The 26,148-nt window shown below is 41.6% G+C and overlaps 1 protein-coding gene across 1 annotated transcript; it reads left to right on the top strand.

The window, feature by feature from the left end:
- The first annotated feature begins 961 nt into the window (after positions 1-961).
- On the top strand, positions 962-25,732 carry pomgnt1 (protein O-linked mannose N-acetylglucosaminyltransferase 1 (beta 1,2-)). Its single transcript, XM_063200584.1, has 21 exons — positions 962-1,668; positions 5,001-5,103; positions 6,239-6,354; positions 6,741-6,806; positions 7,106-7,219; positions 7,439-7,556; positions 9,433-9,531; positions 10,124-10,251; positions 10,451-10,521; positions 10,861-10,936; positions 12,318-12,401; positions 12,909-12,950; positions 13,600-13,658; positions 14,283-14,355; positions 17,788-17,916; positions 18,878-19,003; positions 19,963-20,027; positions 20,230-20,274; positions 21,313-21,448; positions 22,360-22,469; positions 23,054-25,732. Exons 1-21 carry the CDS (start codon positions 1,549-1,551, stop codon positions 23,133-23,135), a joined length of 1,962 nt encoding a protein of 653 aa, XP_063056654.1. The 5' UTR covers positions 962-1,548; the 3' UTR covers positions 23,136-25,732.
- Positions 25,733-26,148: the final 416 nt, after the last annotated feature.

Below are 26,148 nucleotides of genomic sequence, written 5' to 3'. Positions count from 1 at the left end.
TGCACCCAAGCACAAGTGGAGGAGGCAAGGTTGCATATTGTAACACACACGAATACTAGACAGGCACATTCCATTATCCCAACTCCCGTCCTCGACCTGTGCTTGTGACCTTGCACATCGCTGACGCCCGCCTCCATGTTGAAAACAGTAGGCAGTAAGTTTCCCCCTGTCAGCCAACCCACAACAACTTTTGGGGGACTTTTCCCTATTCAACATTCCGATTGCAAATGAGAAAATGAGCTTTGAATTGCACTTTTTCGAGATATTGAATAAAACGCATGTCTTCAATGATGTCTTGCGACGTCATCCCAAGGCCACAACTTGGCCCACAAGCAGGTGAACGGGAGTTAGGAGGATAGGTGTTTCCCCTCCTGTGGCCACTTGAGGGCCCCATGGGGGGCCGCAATTGAGTGGTAGGGGGCCGTGGCACGTCAGGAAAGTAGAGAACAAAATAAATAATTTAAGAAATTAAATAGGCTAGTGAATGTATGCCAAAATAAAATAAAATAAGCTTAACAATATTCTTATATTAATTCATGCCTTATTGCATCTCCTGACCATTCTTATCATTATTATTGTATCCCAGTGGGGCTCACAGACTATAGGCCTAGGTTGAGAGAGAGAGAGAGACCAGGAATTTTCCGGTATTTTCCGGGGCCCTGTCATGAAGTTTTGAACCCCTGCCCTAGGCTGCAGTCTATGAATTAATCACATCATATAGGCTATGATGATTAATGCATCCATATGGGTTTTCTAGAAGTGATCAAGTAAAGGTACCTTGATGGCAGCAACCACCCTTCGTAGTACATGCCCCTGTTTGACATACCATGTTTGTTTGTTTTGCCGTTTGGTGAAGTAATAATATGCTTATTTTTATTGAAAGTATCGCCTAGGTCCTAATCACAACAACCCCACTTTCCGATCGGATTGTTTACTGTGTTGCACCAGTGTGTCGACGAAATATGACGTACCACAGTTTGCTGCTCTGCACCAGCTGGTCAATACAAGATCCTCATCATGTAACTAACTAACAAGCCGATTAGTTTATTTTTTGTTGGATTGCATTCGTAATGCCGGAGAAGCGAATTAAGACTTCATTTGCGAATGCTGCATTGCCACACTATTCATTATGTCGCGGTAAGTTAGCTAATGAGTCAGCTCACGTACCACCACAGCCTAACCAGCAACATATTCCTAAAATAGTCTACTGAAGTAAATGTTCTACTGATGGACCGCACGTAACGTTTGATGAAAATCTGAGGTGCAGTCACAAGAAATTAACACGAGTGTATCTTAAAGTTAGCTTATGCGGGGCAATCTTACTACAGGGCAACAGGGGGGATGAACTGCTAATGGCCCCCATCTGTCGATGACTTATTGGTTTTAACCAACTGGGCTTTCGACCTTGTATTTGTTTTGAAAATGGTCTTATAGGATATTCTGCAATAGATATGTTGGCTAGATAACATGATGGATCACTGCTAACGAGGAGTTGCTACAAACTGCTCGGCGGGTGGATCAGAAATCGTCCAGTCTAACTGTACTACAATGGACACCTGGACCCCAAATCCACGCGCAAAACCGTTCATCCCGCGCCACCAACGCAGCATCTACCTGTCCTGGAAGTACAGACTCAGCAACAAGAGGTCGATTCGACGATTCTGCCAGGTAAATTAGTCTGTCTTGATTTCTACATGCCTTCAGCTGGTGTGTGTGTGTGTGTGTGTGTGTGTGTGTGTGTGATGTTTTTGAGAGTGGGTCATCATGGGCAGTGGAATAATCGGTAACACTTTATTTTAGGGATACATCTATTAGCTCTATTACATGCAATGTTAATGCCTGCATAATTAACTTGTAAGGCATGTAAGCAAACACTAAGGCCTACTAGGTCCTTACTAAGGTTAAATTGGTAATAAATCCCTTATTGTGCATGAACCAGACATTTGCGAATACATGCCTAACAAATGTTTGATTTTGCTTTGTACATGCCTTATACGTTACTTATACAGGCACATTGTATGAATTAGTACTAATAGATGTATCCCTAAAATAAAGTGTTACCGAATAATCATTTTAGTTAGAACACCAATTATCACTTCCTTGCAACCATCCTCCGGCATAGCACGGCACACAACACTTGTTTCTGAACAGGTAGAGCTCTAGGCCTTTACCAAGAGGCTACCAGAAGAAGAGGTGTAGGCTGGATGCAATAGTCACACTCCCCCATGCTGTGTTGTCCCACCTGGTGCGACAATGCAGAAAGGTTATGTTCAGTTTCTCTTGTAACACCACCCTCCCCAACAGATGTGTGTGACTTGCAGTGAAACGTGTAACATTCCACACCAAACGCTTACATGACCCCTGTAAATTTCATCAATGCAAGTTGCAATGTAATGCAATTTAAAGGTAATTCAGCTGCTATTTTATTATGAGCCCAACGGCATCGACACTGTATGAGGCTCAGGGAGGGAGGTTTACTAACGTTCCACGCCAACTCTGCTAGTTAGCCTCCGTTACACTCTCCCCTTAAACCTCACTCCCATCCGAGTCACGGCACCACTGTGTCGGAGGTCGTCCTGCGCCTGTTCGTCTCCCTCGGGGCGCGAACGTGCGTCCTCGTCAACTACATCGGTTTGGAAATGGGAGGCACAGTATGATACCGCTGGACTAAAGGTCCCCCAGCCCAACGGCATCGACACTGTATGAGGCTCAGAGAGGGAGGTTTACTAATGTTCCACGCAGGCTTGGAATTTCGTCATTTTAGGGGTAAGGCAACTTGGCCTTTTGAGTTGTCTATTTTTTAAGGGCACAAAGGCCAGAAGCCAGGGCAGTCAAATTTAAATGTAACCAGTTTTTCCACTAGCTGGCTGGTGTTAATTCAGAGCAGAATACAAAGGTGTGACCATGTTTGTGCCAGCAAAAAGGTGGACATGTTTTTGGGCAGGGGGTTTAGGGGTCCTCCCCCAAGAAAATTTGTGTTTCTTAGATGCAATTTCATGCATTTTAATACATTTTAATCAATTGGGCGTCAGAGTGGGCATCAAGGCCACTGTGCCCTTATGGAAGATATTTTTTCAAGGGCACAAGGCCAACGTGGGAGGGCACGAGGGCCATGGCCCTCATGGCCCTCGCGAAATTCCTGCCCTGGTTCCACGCCAACTCTGCTAGTTAGCCTCCGTTACAAGAACAATCATAATATGCCTGAATAATGTTATTATCCCTGTGTGTGTGCAAAAATATGTAATTATTTGGACTACACAACAGACGTCGCATGTCCGACGTGCAGCCACGTGCAGTCCGACGGGTTGGCTGTGCCTCGGTTCACGTCAGATATGCGAGGCGCACGTGTCTCTAACACAGTTTTGCACAAAAGCTAAATTAACGTTTCTTGCGTGTCGAAAATGATTGGTCTTACGACGCAAATCCAAACCTTTCAAATTCACTGTCATCATATGTGAAATCCGGAGCACATGCCAAACGGGATGAGGATTTAGCTTGACTCGCTCCATTAACTCTCATTCAAAATTTTGAGAGCTCCAGCCCCACGTAAGGGCGTGACTGAGGTGCCCCATAGGCCTACTACTGACTGTTTAGTCTATGGACCTACAATCCTTGTAGAAAATACAATTATGGTACTAGTATGGTATGGTACTATTGATGCTTGATGCTGCGTATACACTGCATTGACCTAGGTGCCTCGACATAGACGCAGGATTCAGGCTCATGAGATTTGAGATTTTTAAAAATTAAAATGTGGCTATGATAGAGCTGAATGAACACATTCTAATTCAAGAGGAGGCTATTAGGTTTGAAATGCAAGTCATTTCATGTTTTTATGTGCTTTGGAGGCTTTGGATAGTATGAGGGCACCTTTTGTCAAAAGGAGCTTAGGAGGCGTTTTTTGCAGATGCCCTTGGCAAAAATGGGTTCAAAGTGATAACATTTAAATGTATATTTTCAGTCATATTCCTCTTATAAATATGGGTAATATGAGAGAAGTTGGATAGACACTTGGGAACGCCCATTTAATGTAATGGCCATTGTAAGACTTTGAAAGCTTTGCCTAACGTCTTACATCTTTCACACTTGTTGCCAACATGTTGACGAATCAGTTTCTGTAATTTTGTGGAGCTCTGCCACTCAAACACATTTTTTGAAAGAAAAAACAAAACAAAGCAACAGCAACAAAAAAGCAAATAAATCATAGGCGTTTTGTAAAGTGTTTTTCACTTTTTTACTGTGCCAGGTATTGAATTCATTAATCAATTTCTCAATTAAACAATTTGGCTCTTTTCATTTGATGTCCGATAGGTATTTTTTTCAATTCGTACATAAGTGATGACAATGCATTTGAAACCAGAGATAATGCATTTTGCATCTGTTAATATCTTTAGTGGACATCAATTCTGCACTAAACCCAAACATACACACACTGACACACAACTCACACACACACACACAACTCACACACACACACACACACACACACACACACACACACACACACACACACACACACACACACACACACACACACACCGCACTTTCTACCTGCACTAAACACACACACACACACACACACACACACACACACACACACACACACACACACACACACACACACTGCTGCTGGTGTACTTGATAGACCTATTTTTAATATTTATTTTTCTTCAAAATGCTACTATTACTGTCAGAACGCTATAAAGGACTTTTAGAAAAAGCACAACAAATACCTCCTCTTAATGTATGTTCTCTACAACTCTTCTGTTGTCCAGTCTTGCACTTTAAATGTCTGTATGAGCACTGTCTATGTCCATACTGTCTATGTCCTTACCTAGATTAGTCTATGTCTGCATGGGAAAGCAAGAAACGTAATTTCAAATTCTTTGTATGACCAGTGCATGTAAAGAAATTGAGAATAAAACCAACTTGACTTCTTATGCTTTCCATCACCAACATGTAGACATACTTCTGCAATCATGTGTTTTCTTCTCTGGCAGGCCGGTGCAGTGCTGTTTCTGTTGGTGACCGTCATTGTTAACATCAAACTTATTCTGGACACTAGAAGAGTAGCCAGTGAAGATTACGCTGCTCAGGAGTATGGTGAGTTCAACACAGACATTCAGGTGCTTGTTAGTTACAGGTATGTGGATATTTGGATTTTTATATAAATGAGTTTATATGTAAACACAACATGTGGATAAAAATAAAACTTCCAATGTGACGGGTGCATTTTAGCCTCCCAAAATGGAGATTTTAAAAATGTTTAAAACCGGAGATTTAAAATGTACATTTAGCTGAAAACGAAAGGTCGGGAGAAGCGTAATGAAATTTGACATGCCATAATAATCACCTGCATTCTATTCTCCACTCAACTGTCGTTGGAATTCAGCTCGAAAAGATAGGCATGCCTATTTACCCATCTGAATATCATCAGCTCAGCCATCATTCGGTGTAATATCAGCGCACTGAAAATTGGAATGCCTCTTAATTAACTACACAACATTTATTCTCTGCCCACCTGTCTTCAGTCAAAAATGTGCTTTCTCGCTCGCACCCAGTACCACCCTTCATCGCTGTTCGGTCGATTTGTCGGGCGTCCTGCCCTAGCTTCCTGTCCAGTTCACCTTACCCCATTGCTCTCTGACCATCATTGGCCAGGGTTGTCAGCTCAGACCTTGCACATATCTGTGGGTGCAGATACTGCCTGAGCTCACGGTGGCCCAGAGAGCTCCAGAGTTCGAAAATGTATACCGCGTAGCCATTTCTTGGCTGTGGCAGTACTTCAGCACCACGGCCAGCGATCTTGTCCAATACGCCGCATATTCCAACTATCTCAGTTTCTCTGTCATGTGGACCCCGTGAAGCACTTTGATGATCAGTCCACCGCATTTATTTAATTTATTTATTTGTTACAAGAATAGCCCCTTGAGATGTGCCATCTCATTTTCGAGGGGGTCCTACTGACAGTACAGTACAAAAACAGAAAAGAAAACAAAATTGAGTACAAACAGTAGACATAGACGCACACACTCACTCACTCACTCACTGGCGTTGCTCTCCAAACTATAATTTCAGATAGTGAACTAATAAAAACTGTTTACGTTTAAACGGGAGGCCAAAACCAATGTGTTTTCAAAAAATCCACATGTGTGTAACTGTAAACCGCTTCTTAGTTCTCAGTTTGTATTTGAATCATGACCTACTTTTCTAACTTTGTATTCATTGCTCTCTCTAGATGATGTGCTACCTAATATGGAGACCCCAAGAAGACCACCGAGTGGTCGCAAGGTTCTCGATATCGAGGTCTACTCCAGCCGTTCAAAGGTTTACGTGGCCGTCGATGGAACCACTGTGAGTGACGTCGTTTAAACGTTCCCTTTTTGTCATTGAAAATGTTTCAGGCAGGTTGTCGTCAGACATCACCAGTCATCATGTTGGCTTAGAGTTTAAATTGAGTCGTCGCACCTCAACGCGGACTGCATTTATTTGCAGTTGCGCGAAATAAATACGCTTTGCATGAGGGCAGCTTGTCATGGAGGAATTGTTTGCCCTCTTAATCTTAAATTGGGTGACCTCTGACCTGTTGCTCATGAAAAATTAGGACACTCCTCTGAAACTCTGAGCCATGTCGCCATATGTAATTCATAACTTTTCAATAAATAAATTGCATTCAGAATTTCATGTCTTCTGTTTCTTTGAATGGACCTGACCTATTGTATTTTGACTCTTTTTTTTAGGTTCTTGAAGATGAAATGCGGGAGCATGGAAGAGGGATCCATGTGATTGTCCTGAACCAGGCCACAGTAAGGACTACATTAAATGCTTCTTATTAGTCATGTGCCAAAGCGGACAATATGCCAAATGATATGAGGAGTTCAACCACTTCTTCTGTAACGTGTATTCGTCACTTTTGTTTATAGAGGAAGCTAGGCTTTGAATTCTCACATTTTTTCATAACTTTTTTGCTCTCAATGTGGTATATTCCATGTTACACTGATAATACCTTTGATGATGGAGAAAGCACAATAATAGTCAATGTCTCATGTGCCTTGTTAATACTACATACGTCCATAAATGTTGTTTTTGTTTTGTGTCTTCATAGGGGCATGTGATGGCAAAGCGAGTATTTGACACCTATAACCCGCATGAGGACGAAGCCATGATCCTCTTCCTGAACATGGTGACGCGTGGCAGGGTCCTCATATTCACCATCAAGGTCAGAGCTTATTGGAGAATGAATTTTTGACAGCTGTCATTAATTATCCCCTGCTGACCAACAGCTGTAATTAATCCACTTTCGTACATCCCCTTTCGACCGGGGCTGGAACTCGCAGCAGCCGCTCGCACCCACAATGCTATTCATATACCAGACAGCCGGAGTGATTTACCTCGATTTCTGGAGTCAAATTTTTTATTCATCCATTTTGTACTGTAGGATGAAGGTGCATTCCACCTGCAGGAGGTGGCCAAGGGGCTGCTGAAAGGCCTGGGCAGCCAAGCAGCCATGGGCCTCAGCTGGAGAGACATGTGGACCCTGGTGGTCAAGAAAGGAGGTGAGCCACATCCAGTTTGGACATGGACAGTGCACACATGAATGAACATGCAATGTAAATGTATCCAACAAAAATGAACAATGATCAGCTATCCAGCCACAACATACATGTCTTGTCTTGTTATGTCCTGTTATGCTAAATCTTGTCTAATGTGAGAATGACTGGAGCCACGCCAAAGGGAATTTTCTGTTTCATGTGTTAAAAGACAATTTAGTTTCATCTAATCTAATCTAATCGAATCTACCCAGAGTTGGCCAAAATGTATTTACTGGTGGATCAGTGTTTGTTTCTTTCATTATTTTGTAGGACCTTTGAGAATTCCGTCCAGTGGGTAGATTCTGTCTAGTTTCAAATTGCGGTTGTATTGTTCACTCTACCAGGGCTTGACACTGGCACTAGACAACCGGCCAAATGCTGGTAAAACTTGGCTGTGGCTAGTAGTACTTTCAGTGTCACTAGCCAATTTGGCTGGCAGTTTATTCCTTGGTAACATACGCATTATAGCCTTTATTCTGCTGTTTGCCCATTTTATATCAATTGTTTGTATTTAATTTCAGGAAAAAGCTCAGTAACTCAGTTTTTATTTGCTTGATATACTTCCATGTAGAAAGGTGTACACTCATCTTGCTTTAGCACCTCATCTTCTGAGGTTAGACGTACACGTATCATGATCAAGAGAAAAAAAACGATAGAAAATCAGTGGCTAGTGGAATACCTGGGTAACGCTTTAGAATAATGTTCTTCTAATAAACGTTTATAATCACTAGTAAGCAGGTAGTAATACCCTTACAAGTGCCCAATAACATGCTTATTAACTTTGTTAACATGCTTATTAACGTTGTTAGCATCTGATGAGTAACTTTATTTGAGTAAAAGCATGGTACACATGGCAGCCATCTTGAAAATAGTTTTTTTCGTGACGCCTCCATATCTAGTATTAGTCAGCATATCAAGATGGATATGTGTACCGATGTAAATAATAAGACTAAAAAAAATAAACCACTATAAACACATAATAAGCAGCTTATAAGATGTTAACAAAGTTAATAAGCATGTTATTGGGCACTTGTATGGGTATTACTACCTGCTTACTAGTGACTATAAACGCTTAGAAGAACCTTATTCTAAAGCGTTAGTGACTCGGGAAAACCACTAGCCACAGTGGCCAGTGGATGAAAAAGTTAATGTCAAGCCCTGCACTCTACATGTGACACTTGACCTGTCTATTTTCGTGGTGGCATTGATTGTTTACATATGGTTTGAAACATCATTATATCTTTTTGCTATGCAACACGGCCAGACATCTTACAACACATCCCTAACTTTTATGTTAATACTCGGAGCATGTTAAGACGCTTCAAACAATATGTCAACAAATTCATGCCTCCATTACCTGGCCAAGATCTCGGAAAGGGCCAAATAAAGTTAACGCCGCATCTTCGGATATTGACAAGTCAAGAGTAGAGTGATCAATACAACTTCATGTTGCAATTGGCCGGTATTCGCCTTAAACAAAGATACAACGTAAATGTACCTAGCTTGCCAAAATGGCTATTTTAGGTCTTTTGGACCTGTGTTTTTAAATGACCTCTTCATGGACTTTTATTGTGACACAAAGGACATTACATAAGTCCCATGGTGGGACATATCTGTGCACACTCACGTGCACATAGTGAAAAATGTTTTTTGTGATGTTTTAAATTAGTGTGTGTGTGTGTGTGTGTGTGTGTGTGTGTGTGTGTGTGTGTGTGTGTGTGTGTGTGTGTGTGTGTGTGTGTGTGTGTGTGTGTGTGTGTGTGTGTGTGTGTGTGTGTGTGTGTGTGTGTGTGTGTGTGTGTGTGTGTGTGTGTGTGTGTGTGTGTGTGTGTATTTTCAGGTCAGGTGTATGGAGAGAAACTGTCCAAATCTCCAGCGATGTCCACCTGGGGAGACCCTGTGCTGCTGAAGACAGAGGTGCAGCTCGTGGCATCAGAAGGTTTGCTAATCACATTTCAACTCAACCTTATTTTGCCAACAGAAACAAAAAGCACCACACTGCTCACTTGACTGTTAAATCACTGTTGGACTGACTTATTGTTGGTTGTCTGTCAACTTGCAGCTTAGCGCCACCTTCTGACAGCCTTTTGTAAGCTCACTTTGTTTCGTAAACATTATTCTATACACAGGGTTCTCCCAGGTTTCCCCCTGGCACACAACTCAACCTCTGATTGTTGGAAACTGCTGTCGGTCACAATTGTCTTGCCCCTCCTCACAACACCGTGTTTATTACAAAAAAAAAAAAAACACGTATAGAGGGAGTTTAACTAGGCCTTAAATTGCTGCTAGGAGGAAATAAAAAAAAACATGTTATTTGTACTCCATGATGACTTGAAAATTATGATGGCAATTATGATATTGACTGTTTAGGAAAATCAGTTAAAAATGCCATTTGTAATAATTTGGACTGCAGCGTACTCTGCAATGTGTTTGCCATGTGCCACGTGCTGTATCTGTACTGTACATCTGCCTTTATTTTGCTTAAATCTGTTTCTTACACCTGTCGCCTCAATTCTCTGTCTTCCTCTCAGATGCTGAATGTCATTGGGCAGACACGGGGCTTAACCGCAGACGCAAGCTGTTCTGCAGTAAAGTGGAGGGCTACGGCAGCATCTGCAGCTGCAAGGACCCAGCGCCCATTGAGTTTACCCCAGACCCGGTAAGGTGCCGTAGATCATAGGCATGGGTAAGCGGTTAGGGTCAGGGTGAGGCTTGTACCCTGAAGGTTGCCAGTTGGATTACCTAGCACAGTTTGGGGATCAGATTGGCTGGAAATATGTATATGTATATATATTATTTTATTATTGGTTCCTATTAATTAAGTAAGTAAGTTGAAAATGTGATTTGTGTTTTGGCAGCTGCCTGTCAATAATGTTCACAATGTGCCCGTGGCAGTCATCGCTGGGAATAGGCCAAACTATTTGTACAGGTGGGTGACTCATTTAATACGGAGAAAAAGTAAAGAAAAAATATTCGTACACCGTAAAAGCTCCCTTGTCGTGATTTTATTGTGAAAAAAGGCTTTTCGACCGGCAAGGTCTTCGTCAGGTGCCTTTTTTCACAATAAAATCACGACAAGGGAGCTTTTACGGTGTGCGAATATTTTTTTTTCACTTTTTCTCCATATACTATTTTTGATATTCTGCACCCGTAGCTAGTTGCTACTTTCGATGTGCGCGCACCTTACACTTTTTGATTGACTCATTTAATACAACATTTCAGTCAGAGCCCATGCCTGATTGCTGCCTGTGTGTGTGTTATTTTGCAGGATGCTGCGTACACTGCTGTCGTCTCATGGCGTCAACCCTCAGATGATCACAGTCTTCATAGATGGCTACTATGAGGTTGGAACTACCACCATGGAACTACTCGTTACTACTCGTTGCTGCCACCTTAGTGTGCTGTGTGATTTTGGGAATGACTTATGACTTGACCAGCTAAGGGACTGTTTTTAATTTATTTTTGGGGTCTTCGGAAGATTTCCACCCTTGTTTGTCAAATTTTGCATGACCCTCCGCTAGCGAGTCTCCAAACTGCCCACGACCCTCCCAACGATGCCATCAAAAAATGTATGACTCTCCCCTACAGAGAAGTTTCATCAATAGGCCTCTGCATTGTCTTTAGACAAACGTTGATTGACCAACGCTGCTGCTTACTGAATGTTAATGGATTCTGATCTTGAATACTATACTTCATGAAGGTCGGTCACTTCTGTAGATTTACTGACAAATGTTCTTGAGGGGTGGGGGGCACCCTCCCCTTTCGATCAAAAAATGTGCATGCAAAGAAAAAAGTGGCATGACCCTCTCCTGTCTCCTCCGGTGACCCCGAAAATAAATAAGGAACAGTTCCTAAGTTTGGGAAATACACTGTATGTTACAAGTAACATTACTGTCATCCTTTCATTGTCTTAATCCTTGTTGCAACATGTATCTATTTGAAAACATGGATTGTTGTTCCACACAATTAACCATTAACACTGCAGTGTACAGACACACCATGTACACTGATGTCATATGCGATGCAGACCACTTGGTGTGGGTATGTCTATTAGGCCTTTTCTACTAGCCCTGTTAGAACGGGGCTCCGCACTGCTGGGGCGTGGTTTCGTTTTCTTTTTGCATTTACTCCACCCATACACACCCATCATCAGCTCAAACAGGGGCCATTATAGAATCGTGACAGACGTGGTTTTAGGCGTGCGGATCTTAGTTCCACTAGGCTACATGTTGCCTGTGTTAGGATTTACCGGCATGTGCAAACACCTATCCCCTCCCACGCACTTTAAAAATCAACATTGCTTTTCTGTCGGCAGTTTTTACAGTAGACTAGACATAGAAAATTTGGTCAAGCAATTATTATGTTCTTTAAAGTAACTCTTGGCCAAGGAGTTGCCAAGGAATTGTTTTTTGTGCTGACCGCATTCGGCTATCGACCGATTAAAATATATTATCAGCCTATTATTATTTTAAAATCACGCAATTTCCATGTGGGAAGCTCCACACCTACGGCCCAGTTCTAGTCCCTGTTGTATGAAAATGCGTGCGAGACAGCACCGTCGAGCCCCCGTCGACTTTCATGAATATTTATGAAGCCTAGTTGTGTTAGTAGAGTAGAGTAGAGTAACTTTATTAATCCCTAGTGGGAAATTCAGGAATTGAACAGAACAATAGAACAGTTCCGCTGAACCTAATGGTTAAGGTCCTTATGTGTCTTGTACTGTAGGAGCCGATGGATGTGGTGGAACTCTTTGGCCTCAAAGGTGTGCAGCACACCCCTATCAGCATCAAGAACGGACGCGTGTGTCAGGTGAGATCTCGCTGCACGGCCAACCATTTGGGCATCAGAACCAGTTGAAGGAAGGAAAGGAAATTGCTTTGGTGTGTCTTGGTACATTGGAGGGGGTTGGAGAATGGGTGGGTTTCATCTGTTTCAAACGTTTGTGAGGTTGTTGCTAGTGCGATCCAGTAGAGTAGTACTTAATCTCGGTAACACTTTATTTTAGGGACACATCTATTAGCACTAATACATACAATGTTAATGCGTGCATAAGTAACTTGTAAGGCATGTACTAAGCAAATGCTAAGGCCTACTAGGTCCTTACTAAGGTTAAATAGGTAATGAATACCTTATTGTGCATGAACAAGACATTTGCGAATACATGCCTAACAAATGTTTGATTTTGCTTTGTACATGCCTTACAAGTTACTTATACAGGAACATTGTATGTATTAGTGCTAATAGATGTATCCCTAAAATAGAGTAGTACTTAATGTCTTTATCTGTTCTGTTTGTCTTTTCTGTGTTGTTCCGCAGCACTACAAGGCCAGCCTGACTGCTACTTTCAACCTCCATCCAGTGAGTGTCCACTGTTTATACACCGCTCTGCATCCCGTTTAACCTGCTGGTCTGCAGGGTAGTGCTGCAGAGCTAGTAGTATTGATAACTGCCAAGCACATGGCTATTTAATCTTTGTATTCATTTTATGTTATGTGAGTCAATGACTTATGCCAATTTTTTTGTTCCATTGATTTTCTATCGTAGAAAAGAGCTATATTTTGACACAAATCTATAACTTGGCCACAGACCAAATCTAATTTCTTGTATTCAGGTTTGCTCTTTACCAACCCCCATTACCTACTGTAGGTGTATAAATATGGTGCCACATGATTAGTTGCTACTGAGTACCTGGGTCTCGCCTCACACCTGCATCTGGATTACTGAAGGCTTGTGCACAAGGACTCTCTTGAACTGAATTTATTGTACTTTGTACTTTTATTTTTGAGAGAATTTCATAAAAGAGAATGGTGAGAGAAAAGGATGAAAATATCAATGTGCTACCGCAATAAAAAACCTTTGAACCAAATATTGCAACATAGGTCCAAAAGATGATCTGTTCCCAATAAAAACAGATGATAATCTAGTTTAGTATAATCTATGTGCTTAATTATAGTGAATTTAACGCAAATTTGACTAAGTGAGTTTTGCATTTTCAACATGTGTTTAGGATGCTGAGTTTGCCATTGTTCTGGAAGAGGATCTGGATATTTCCATAGATTTCTTCAGGTAGGATCACAACATTTCTTGTTATGGACTTAATTTTTCACTAGGGGGCAGTAATACCCTTTTTATTAATTGTGTAAATATAGAGCACTTGCTGGTCATTATATGAGCATGTGGTCAGTAAATGGGAATGGAAGTGTGCTGAATGTTGTTGCCGTTTAACCTTTAAGTAGCGCCTTGTGCCCGGAGCGTCTGCAGAGGTTGACCTCTGACCTCAGTCTGGAGACATTAGCCTGATTCTCTGCTGAGCTTACTCTTGTTTGTTACATAAATAGGGGAAAAGGTTATGTAGTGCTGCACAGTTAAAATAACCTACTGTACTTCTCTACCTACTTGCTAAATGCAATAAGCAAATTGTTCTTCACATGAGCATTGTAATCCAAATCATATGATGAATTGTAATGGTGAATAAAAACTTTGTGAATGGTTTGAATAACTATGGAAAGTGGTACTTTGTAATGTTATAAACTGGAAAAGTACATACTATCTGCTAAACGGTTCTACTAGGTTTAGGTCTGAAATGAACTGTGAATTTTAGTGCTGATGACACAGGTTTGTCACGGGCATGTAAACTTTCTTTTGTTCTCCATCGTCCCTTTTCTTCCTCCTTTCCCCTTTCTTTTCCAGCTTTCTCAGTCAGACCATCCATTTACTGAGAGAAGATGAGAGTCTTTACTGCATCTCGGCTTGGAACGACCAGGTCAGTTCCATCAGTTACAGGTTTTTCACACGGCACATTATTTTACAGTTAGCTGCTGCTCCCATGCAGTCCCTTTGATACATGGGCTGGCTTCTAGATGCATGTTTCAGTATTTTGTGTAGGGCATTTATGCCATGGATAACGTTGCAGGGGGACACTGCTTGTTATCTCCTCTATTCATTTTGTTTTTTTGCCTTCTTGTAACTACAATCAAATTCAGACCCTCCGATTCTAAGAGCAATTTTCTAACCATTAGGACACCTCTCTGCCCCTCTGTGTTGATTCCAGCTAATGGGTAGAGCAATAACTTCCAGGTTATCAAGCTCTACACAGAGTTGCTGTTACCAGGCTGGATGTGTTGAGCGGAGGGATGAGATTGTCTCAGATAGATTGATAGATGCATGCATACATACTGTAGTGTACATATATATGGTATAGTGATGCTGCATCAACCTCCTAAACAGACTGTGTTAGTTAGTAGTGAGTATGCCTTTAATTATCCCGCCATGGGAAAATTCATTTGTTGCAGCAGTAACATACAGATTGTGCAAAGACAGTAGACAGCATATATACAACACAGGACCAGGAGGTTAAAAAGTATATGTAGGATAGATAAAAAAGAGATGTTAAAGAAAATAGAAATGTCTCTGTTAAAAACAACAAGTACATTAGTAAAAGTGAAGAAACCAGCATCACCATCAAATATTATTTTCAAGTAGACAGATAATAGATCATTATTATGAATGGGTTATTTCTTGCTGGCATCATGGTATCTACATAGCAAGTGTTAATTTTCAACTTGTTATGAGATGCTCAGTGTAAATGTATCAAAAGTGTGTCCCTAAATTAATGAAAGATTTTTCAAATTATTTTTTAAAAAAAATGGACAGATGTGCAGTGTATATAGTCTCCATATATGCATAAAAGCTTTCATGCAATACCTCTTAGACAGAAGAAAGCAAAAATCTTTGCAAATGTATTCATTTGTCAAACTCCCCTTGAGGAGCAATTCACAGTACAGATGCACATTTTTTTTTATTAGGCTTGTTTTCATTAGGCTGCCTACTGGAAACAAAAACAACAGCCTCCCAAATGATAGAATGAGGTGTTTGTTTCATGCTTCAGCAAATCATAGCTGATTAGTAGTGGTGTGGATCGGCACTGCCTTCACGATCCGATTTGATCACGATTCAGGAGGTTTCGATTCGATTCGATTCTATACAATCCGATCCAATCCGATGTTTTGAAGTGCTTTTATTTAATTTAACATTCATTTGACCCCGAAATGTCCATGGAAGTAATTGAAACTTTAAAAAAAATGCCTGATCGATTTTGGAACTTGCCGTATCGAGTCTGAATCTGGATTGGATTGCATCGCCGAATCGATCATTGTTGACACCACTACTGATTAGATTGTTGACACTGGCAGTGACATCCAGAAGTCATTTAGCAATTTTGCTATTTTAGACAAAAGACTGTGGTTCGGGAGTTCCCATGACGAAACCGTCCACACCTTTTGAAAGCATATTTTTTTCCCCCCCAAACGTAGTTCTGCCATGACAAGCGCCTTCCGCATTTTGGTTGGTTGGATACTTCACCCATTTGCTGCCACCACATTCCGCCGTGGTGTTAATGACATTAGCCTTTAGGGCTTATCGTTTCGTGGTCAGGCTGAAACAACAACAAAGCAAAACAAATAAGGCCTATTATACGGACAGGTTAGGGTTAGGGATTGTTTTGGTCTATGAACACTTTCTGGCGGTTTTTTTTTTCTTGGTTGGTTTGTTGTTACTGACAACTGTAACTCCTCCTGTGGCTGAGAAGGCAGAAAAAACTCAAAAGTCACAATGGCAGAAGTGCGTTGGGACACACTGCCTGACCGTTAAGTTTGTCAGAGGACGCGCTCAACTTCTTGGAAAAAATGAATGACTCGGTGCGTGATAAAAGGTATCAACTTAAAGAAGAAAAATCCGCACTCACAAGCTACGTCTCATTATTTATTTATAAATTACCACCATATCCACAAGCAAACGTTTCGGCTCTCAAGCCTTCATCAGTGCGTGGTACCACACACAGCCTGACCGCCTGGCAAACACAATACAACTTCTAAGATTGAAATTGTTTTAAAAAAAAACTTTTATCCCAAAAATTAATACTAATTAATTCACATCTTAATTCATAGGTCATGTATTACTGAGTAGGCTGTAGTAAGTATTAGCACCACAATTGTTGGTAACAAGCACAGTGTTTTTTTGTCATGCTGGCAATTATGTATTTTACTACATCTGTTTTCAAAGTAGCATGTAATGACATTTACAGTCAACTTCATACGCTTAAATCAGTCCTTAGTTAAGTTGTAGGATACATTTTTGTAATGTACTTGTTTGTTGAATGAACGAAGGTTACTTTTTTCAGTGATGTATGGCTCTGCCTGCGTGCGTGCGTGCGCGCACATGTGCGTGTGCAAGCCTGCATGTGTGTCATCCTGCAAGGCCTGTGTCCACCCAAATGAAAGGCTCTGTCAGGATGGGCTTACTGTCCAACAGTGTCAGGCATCAGGCTGAAACAGATCCATCTCCTCTAAGGGGAATGATGACTCTCTTCGTGTAGTGTAGAACACATCGCTTGTCACACAAACACACACACGGTTACCGGTAAATTGTTCGCATGAACTACTTGGGCAAATCATTTGTACATTGTACGTATACAAGAGACTGTCAATCTCAACTGGTTGTTGGGAAACTCAAGAAATCAAATTTGTGTTGGAAGCTTGCAGTGTGTCACTGTACACCAGAAGTAGAAAGTGTTTTGGCTTGGCTCTGTTACCAAGTCCAAACCGGAAAGGGAGACACTGATCCACAGCCACGTCAAAAGTTATCCGTAAGGAAACCCACAGGCTCCACACGCAGTCATCTGAGAATCACACGTCTTCTCTGACAAACCTAACAACCCCCCCTGTCTCCCTTTCTGTGAGGTCAGAGTACACATGTGAAGAGTTAGCATCACTGCATGGTGTGGACATGAGAGCTCTGCCTGGGGGAGGATGAGTGCTCCTCTGTGTCTCTGTGGCACTTTGTGTTCCAGAGGATTACTGTGTGTGTGTGAGACTGTGTGTGTGTGTGTGTGTGTGTGTGTGTGTGTGTGTGTGTGTGTGTGTGTGTGAGAGAGAGAGAGAGACTGTGTGTGTGTGTGTGAGAGAGAGAGAGACTGTGTGTGTGTGTGTGTGTGTGTGCGCGTGTGTGTGTGTGTGCGTGTGTGTGTGTGTGTGTCTGTGTGTGTGTGTGTGTGTGTGTGTGTGTGTGTGTGTGTGTGTGTGTGTGTGTGTGTGTGTGTGTGTGTGTGTGTGTGTGTGTGTGTGTGTATTTTGGGATGGGACTGGGGATTGTCTGTCCGTTGAAAGAGCATCTGATCTGCGTCCCCCCTCACCTGCAGGGCTATGAGCACACGGCAGAGGAGCCGGCCCTGCTGTACCGCGTGGAGACCATGCCCGGCCTGGGCTGGGTCCTGAAGAAGAGCCTCTACAAGGACGAGCTGGAGCCCAAGTGGCCCACGCCCGAGCAGGTAAATGGACTGGTAAATGGACTGCATTTGTTTAGCAAAGGTCAAACAACATATACGAGTCATCAGGCTGAAATGGGTTAAGAAATTCTGGATATTTTTTTCCGCCTTTGGATGGCGGACAACCCTGGCCTGAAGCACCCTCCTGAGATCTCTTACACTCACAGCTCGTTTTCCAACTGGCCATTGCAGGGTTTTTTTGATTTTTTTTGTCTGCCATCCAGACGCGGAAAAAAATATCCAGAACTGCTTAACCCATTTTAGCCTGATGACTCGTATATTTTGTTTGACCTTTGGTGCCTGGAGACATATATACGCTGTATTCAGGCTCTTGAGATTTTAGCTTTTTAAGATAAAAATGTGGATACGTTACAGCTGAATGAACACATTCTATTGCAAGATGAGGGTCTTATAAGATTTAAATGGAACTTATTTCATGTTTTAATGTGCATCAGAGGCTAAGATATTTAGGTTTTTATAGGCTGAGGTCAACTTTCCCAACAAGGGCTTGGGCATTCAGCAGGTGTTTTTTGCAGGTGCTTTAGGCATCAATGGGTTAAACATATACGCCCTGTGTGGTTCAGTCCTATTGCCAGTCCTTTTATGTATAATTGATTACACCTGGGTGTCAAGTTTTGAGTTATTGGAGTGTTGTTAATTTGTCAAAATGAACCGGTTTAATTAGAGAATGACGTAAATGCAAGGCTTTGATAAATTGGAACGATTTGTCTCGCTAAGATAACAAATCATCCCCGCAGGAAACAGTGTTTTGTCTGTCAGTGGTTGTGTGTGACAGCGGTGGGTTGGTGGTTTGGTTTGTTTACTGGAGAGTAATTACTGATCTGGACATCTCCTTTTGGAAAAATTGAGTGCAAAAAAATGCAATATGACTTTTTTTTTACTGTTGGTTGGATGAAAGCATCAGCTAAATGTAATCCAATGTGTTTGTAATGTGATGTTGTAGCTTTGGGACTGGGACATGTGGATGCGCATGCCCGAGCAGAGGAAGGGGAGAGAGTGTGTCATACCGGATGTGTCCCGATCCTACCACTTTGGCATCATGGGCCTGAACATGAATGGATACTTCCATGTGAGTACAACCCCCTCTCTTACAGCATCTTCTACTCTTAAACACCTAGATCTGTGGTTCTCAAACTTTTTGTGTGAAGTACCACTTGAGAAAATATTGACCTCTCCGAGTACCACCTTGACAACCAACATTAGAAAATCGCAGTAAAGGCCTTCCATATTCACTTTTGCCAGTCAATACAGGAGAGATTCATAATGGCATCAACAGCTACAGTCACATTCAGTGCAAGTTTGTTTTGAAATGTCTTGCTTGCCTAGTATTATTCTGCATTATGTTTTTAGATTCATACAGTTCAATATTCCAAAATGTGAGACCAAAGAGACATTTTCGACTGAACAACTTGATCAGCCTTCAAATCAATGCAAAAAAAATAATTATTCCAAGTACCACCAGAAATGTCTCAAGTACCACCAGCGGTACGTGTACCACAGTTTGAGCACCACTGACCTAGATCAATGGGGCAGACAGCACTGTTGGTTCTCAATTCAAGTATCCAGTCAAGTGCCAACCGTATGCCTTTTCATCATGAACTCCACCAGGTTTGCTTATTAGGTGGTTATGAAACCAACTGGCCAATGCATGGACATCCCGTTCGTAGCTCTTTGAGTGCCATGGACTTGAAAACGAGTCTTTTCAGAATTTGTGGCGCAGTGCCAAAGACTTGATATCAAGTCATTTGCGGTTTTTTTTATGGGGGTGGGGCCTAACACGTTGATCTGGTATGTTTGTTGTTCACATGGACAAAGAACTCAATTTTTTATGACTCTTGAAAAAACACTCAAATGTCGAAAAAAGCCTGGCAACCCCCCGGTCTGAATTTGAAAATGGCTGGCACTCAATGAGTTAAATGTTGAAAGTGTACTGTATTAGTATGCACACGGGCTCTAAGCTGCAAGTTCAATCCTATTGGTCATCTCCTAACACCATTTTTGCTCCTACTTGTCTTCCCCTTTACGCAGGAGGCTTATTTTAAGAAGCGCAAGTTTAACACTGTGCCAAACGTGCAGCTGAAGAATGTGGATGGGTTAGTATGGCATTTTATTCTCTATAGTTACACAACTCTTGTCTTCTAAGCGTACTCATTTTAATGACAGACACGCTTGCGGTCAGGTCTTTTAATTGTGCCCCATGAGCCTGATGGAAGTTTTCTGCTGAAACCATGAAAGTTTATTGCCACTTGATATGATCCTCCCCTATAAAACATGTGCCTGTTTTATGTCCCCCAGCCTGAAAAAAGATGCCTATGAACTGGAGATCCAGAGCCTGTTAAGGTAAGCACTTAAAGAGCACTTCCAACAGGAAATGGCCTTCTGAACACCGGGACAGGGCTGTATGCAAAGTGTGTGTGTGTGTGTGTGCGTGTATGTACGTGCGTGTGTGAACAGAACAGGTGGAGAGGAGGAGAGCAGTAAAAGTATTGCATTGTAAAAGCGAGATACAGGATGGTTGGGAGTTGAGAAGATGTGAAAGGCTAGCTGGGTGTGAAGGCACGGGACAGTAAGCAGTGCCTGTGTGGTCTTTATGGAGACTGAGCGCTTTTGTGAACACTGAGACTGAGCGCTTTTGTGAATACTGAATAGAGTGCAAAGTGCGACACAGTAATAGACTGTATAAAATGAAGCAGCTGCTGGAGGGAGAGAAATTGTCTCTCTGAAGACGACCAGAGCACACCGTAGTCCCCATTGGCACAATGCAATCAAAGAAGGGGTTTATGAAAACTTCAAGGCTTATTTTTATATAAAAGTTAGAATAATAATACCCCAATGTACAATATTTCTCTCTTTTACTGCACAAAGGCGCTTTATATACATTTTTATTAGCATATTTCAGACATACTTTTTTCCCAATGAACCATTATTAAAATGACTCAAAATGGATTTTTACTCTCATTAACTGCCACGCTGTTTATAGCATTTTAGCTAGAATGCCAGAAGATGCCTCTGTTCAAAAGATTGGTAAGGTAGGCCTAGATGTAGTATGGACTTAGAAACAGATAGGTAGCCACTTTTGTTCGTAAGATCAGTAGATTTAGCCTTTCACGGTTATTAATAGTCATCTATGTTTTTTGTTTTTAATCAAAGCATTACCAAAATCACACGTGTTAGAGGTGTCTAGTTTCATAATATAGAGTAAAACGTGCAAAACCTTTTAGTATGGGATTCAACACTTACTAGCGCGTTTTTGGCAGTCAGTGTGTTAAGAGGTTGAACAGTTTTGCTGTGTAGTATCATTCCTGGTAAAATCCATTATGGCTGAACACCTTGTAGAAGGTCCTATGTGTTGATGACACCATCTTGCTTGACCTTCAGGGATGCTCAGGTCCTGAACCACACCAAGAGTCCCTGTGACGACTCTTTCGTCCCGGACACCGAGGGCAAGACCTACGTGCTATACATCAAGATGGAGCAGGAGGCAGACGCTACCACTTGGAGAGAGCTGGCAAAGGTGGAGCTCATAGCTACTGGACATCGTGTTCCAAATTATTACGCAAATTACATTTTTCACAGATTTTTCCCAAATCGTCAACATAAGCAACAGTCATTTAGACAAAAATGCACACTTTTTAGATGGATCTTTTCTATGCAATTCCACCATTTTGAATGAACTGTCATAGACATCACATGTTGTGTTCCAAATTCTGCACTGCGCACTGTGTACTGAGATTGACTGCACTTTCCGCCCTCAGAGAGTAGGCAAACATTTGGGGGTGCAGTTTCGGTCCAGTAAGTATGTGGGCAGCCTATGTTTTGGAAATAAACTACTAAAATGAGATAATGATATTGCATATTTTAAAGAACATAATTGTAAAAAGTCACATACTGACATGAAGAGTTAATAGCACTTATTGTAGGAGCCGTGCATGTTTAGTAAATATTTGCCGAGATATGGCAGGTTTTAGAATATTAAGAACAATTATATGGTGGTTTTATATATCATTTTACTTTCTGAAGGCTGACTACCTACCACTGTGTGACAGAATATGCAAAAAGTAATTCCCAACATGGCTTTTTGTAACACAAACCGCAGTATAACACCAGAAATGTATGCAAAGAACTTACTGTTCAATGCAATAGAGTTGGCTGTTGATCTTCTTGGCAGTAAAATCTATGCCTTTGCAAAGTTGTGGGACGGATTAGTAAATCAGATAGCAGTGGAATATTAGGGCCTCATAAAACACACTATTAATACCCTCAGCGGTTAGCACACTTTTACACTTTTACAGACATGGCAGATGCTACCAGTAATCCCTTGCTTAACTTTTAACTACAGTCAGTTAAGTGTGTGTTTGTATGTGTATATGTGTGTGTGTGTGTGCGTGCGTGCGTGCGTGTGTGCGCGTGTGTGTGACCTTGCAGTGTCTGCACGTGTGGGACCTTGACGTGCGGGGTTTTCACCGTGGCGTGTGGCGCCTCTTCTTCAAGAAGAACCATGTGCTGGTGGTGGCCGTCCCCCTTTCTCCTTATGCGTGAGTACTACTCACCTTACTATCACCACATTCTGGATGAGCTCAGATAGAGTGAATAAATTGTATATAGTAAATATCAGAATTAAAAAATGCATAGTGTGTGTTGTGTGCTTGTATCATCATCAGGGCTCTAAATTAATACCAGCCAATCGGCCAAATGCTGCTGAAATTCTAGTTTGGCTGGTAGAAAAGACCAATTTACCGGCCACTTTGACTCATTAGTGAGTGTTTAGTAACATCTACAAGCCATTTTGGCTGATGAAGAAAAAAGGTAATTTAGAGCCCCGATTATCATTATCCAATGTGTTCTGTTTGTGGGTCAATGACACTTTTAGTAACAAGTAGAGTAGAGTAACTTTATTGATCCCCAGGGGGAAATTCAGGAGTCAGGTGGTGCAACCACCGTTAATGCCACAATCAGTGGTATAGTACTATTAAAGGGCAAATTATTATGTTTTTTTTGGATTACTACTCAAAATATTAACATTATCTGTGACTGCATCTCCTCGACGTCTGCTTCTAAAAATGCAGATGTCTCATGTGTTTTTTTCTGTTGCCTCTGCTCCCTTTTGGCCTGGCTGTAGGTCTAAGAAGCCCCCCCACATCACCCCCCTCCACCTGGAACCCCCACCCAAAGAGGAGGGAGCCCCCGTGGAACAGACCTAAGCCCCCAAGCGCCCAGCTCCCCTCGCGCCTTAAAATCACATTTATCCATCCATCCGTCCGTCCGGCCTTACAGCCCCACACTCGGCCACCCCCCTGTTTTTGGCTGTTTTTTAGGCTGGCCATAATGGTGCTTGTGCCTGTTCGCGCACCAGTTGTGTTCAGAACCAAAAAGTGCTTACCTGCGAACCACTCGCATTCATACCTGGAGGAACCTGCTGACGACGTCTACGTTTCCCTTATGGTTGATATTTTTTCGCATCATGAACCAACTTTCTGCTTCCTGATTGCTTAGATTTTTGGTGTGAATGAACACATCAGTCGGTTTGAGATTAGGTGTGGGAACGGGCACGGGCATGGTACTCTGTTGGCCTGAACACACTATATGGGACAGCTGTTGGGCAGGTGACAGAGAGGAGAGGATGGTTACAGGACCAGTGGAAGTCATTGTTAACAGGGGATGCTATGAAAAAGGACTTTATTCTGACTGAAACAAGTAAAAATAATAATCTGTTGGCCCCATAGAACCAAACCAAAGCCACAACCAAAACAGACCTGAAATGAGTTGACCAAGATCAGCTGTAAGCTCTAAACCTGAATTTTAAGGCTAAAATGATTTTAATTAAAATTGAAATAGACATACGGTCGTCAAAATCACAGAATTTCAGAATTTATTATCAAAACAATAGTCTCCTTCTGACAACTAAGGGTGCTCCTCAACCGGCATCCCCTCTTCCCGTCGTCCTGGGTGATATCTGGGGAATGTGACAATGGTCATCTCATGCTCTGGCTATACCGTAGATCCTCTGGACTGAAGGAACACTATAGGAGCATTATGTTATGGAGCATTTTGCCAGCTCAAACCCTTGACGTGAGTGGACTGCAAAATGGACTCCTGTGACACTGGCTGAGCTGTGCTTTCAACTCACACAGATGTTTCAAGTTTATAAGCGTGTTTGTTTTCTAATACACATGTACAAGTACAAGGCATTACCGTCCTTGAGATGCCAATTTGTCATCACGGTGCTTTTGATTTTACTTTAAAAAAAGAAAGTGAGCAGGGAATGTGGAATGACTTGCCGTGTGTGTGTGTGTGTGTGTGTGTGTGTGTGTGTGTGTGTGTGCGTGTGTGCGTGTGTGCGTGTGTGCGTGCGTGCGTGCGTGCGTGCGTGCGTGCGTGTAAATTTAAGACTATAAGGAGCTTCAGTGAATCATGAGACACTACTGAAAGGTATCATCTTGTAAATGCATTTTAACTTAAGTCTATTTATTTTACCAAACTCAGACTGAGCAGTGCTTTATTTTATTTAATACACTTTTATACGCACAGAAGAAAAACGCTAACATGTTTGAGGTTATATGTAGATGCATATATTTTTGGAGAGAAATGTGCATTATTTCACAATATTAACTCAACAATGGCTATGGTACATGTACTGTGTGTGTTACAATTTGTCAGTAACGGACGGCACAGTGAAAGGACGTTGTCACACTGTTAAACGCCTTCATCCAGGCAGATGAAGGACTTGGTAAGCAATGATAAAGGCAAGAGTTCTATTTGATATCAAATTTTCTTCTGTAAACTGTTAAGATCAAATGCATTGTACTTGTATGTAAGCCCTGTAAAAATCCCTTCACTGCTCCACTTCAATGCGGCCACAAAAACTAACACTTGAAGATATTTTTATATATATATTATATTTTTCAACACTGAATGCTCTGAGGTTTTGACTGATGAAAGTATTTCTCTCTGTCTTATTTCAACTGAAACTTCTCAACTGTACCGTATAGGGTCCTTGTTATTTTACCGTTATTTGGAGTACCTCTGACTTTAGATGGCGTATGTCTGTCTGTGTTGACTTGTGTTATGGAGTGTTAAGCTTTGAGTTTCATGCGATTATAGTTTTTAAAAATTATTATTATTTGATTATTTTTTTTGATAGTTGGATAGTTGGTCTACAATTGTTCTTGTTGGATGGTTTGGAGTTTGATTGCACATTGCCACTGTCTTGGCAATGTAAAATGTTAGAATTCCATCCTTAGACTGTTGGTGTTTGTTGGGGTCAAGTGGAAGCATCTTAAAACCGTCCAACAGAAATGACTTTGATATTACCAGTAGTGTTAACAAGGCACTGGAGAGCAGTTGCAATGTACCTTGACCTTGGCAGTATGAGTAAAGTGTATGCTTAGCGTTGTGGTGATGAAGATTCATTTCAATGACTATCAATGAGATTATAGTGTTCTTTGTGGACATCTGCAATAAACTGTATATTTTGCAGCCAAAAACCCCACATTTCAAACAACATGCCACTTTTTTTTTTTTTTTTTACCACTGTAACCTTGACAAATCATAGTTGTTGAGATATCTTATGAGGTGAACACTAATGGGTCCTGTGGGTTTCAGTGCCTCAGCAAAGTTCAGTTGTTTAATTGGCTTGCTGTTAGGTGTGACAAGATGTAATATGTGAGAATAATGCAGCGCATGGTTTAAGGATGCAGTTACCTTTTTGATGAGACAATAGGTCCCTTTTTGTAATACGTTTAAACCTATTTTTTTTTCTTTTTGGATATCTTTACTGAATAAATCATATTGTGTATAATATGCCTTCCTGTGTGTCGTATGTACCAGAAGTAATGCTTCCTTTTTGTCGAGGTTCTCTTTCGAAGCGGTATGAAGTATCTTTCACCATTGTTCACCCTACTGGGTACTACATGTTAGAAGTGGAATTTTCACTTCATGGAGCATAACTCCACTCCTCCTTGCTGGGTAGCAGATGAGTTCAGAAGTGCCTTTCATTCCGTTACAAGTTGATGAACCACTGAAACAATTTAGGAAACAAGGGACATTGCTACACGGGTCCATTGACTTTCACTAGCTTAGCGACATATTCCCTCTTTTAACTTGTCTTAAAGCAAGACAACGCTTAACATGAAAAATAGGACACTTTACCACCTTTATAAACCCCAGCCAACGTTTTTAACTGTATTAAGCCCCAAAATAGTGGCATACCCCTTT

This window comes from Engraulis encrasicolus, chromosome 6 (genome assembly GCF_034702125.1).
Source record: "Engraulis encrasicolus isolate BLACKSEA-1 chromosome 6, IST_EnEncr_1.0, whole genome shotgun sequence".
Lineage (NCBI taxonomy): Eukaryota > Metazoa > Chordata > Actinopteri > Clupeiformes > Engraulidae > Engraulis > Engraulis encrasicolus.
This window is presented reverse-complemented; position numbering and strand designations above follow the sequence as displayed.

Excerpts from the sequence above, each read along its gene's own strand:
- pomgnt1 (XM_063200584.1), top strand. The coding sequence starts at position 1,549 with ATGGACACCTGGACCCCAAATCCACGCGCAAAACCGTTCATCCCGCGC. Across the intron at positions 10,252-10,450 it reads TTGAGTTTACCCCAGACCCG|CTGCCTGTCAATAATGTTCA; the intron begins GTAAGGTGCCGT and ends GTGTTTTGGCAG. Across the intron at positions 13,659-14,282 it reads ATTTCCATAGATTTCTTCAG|CTTTCTCAGTCAGACCATCC; the intron begins GTAGGATCACAA and ends TTTCTTTTCCAG.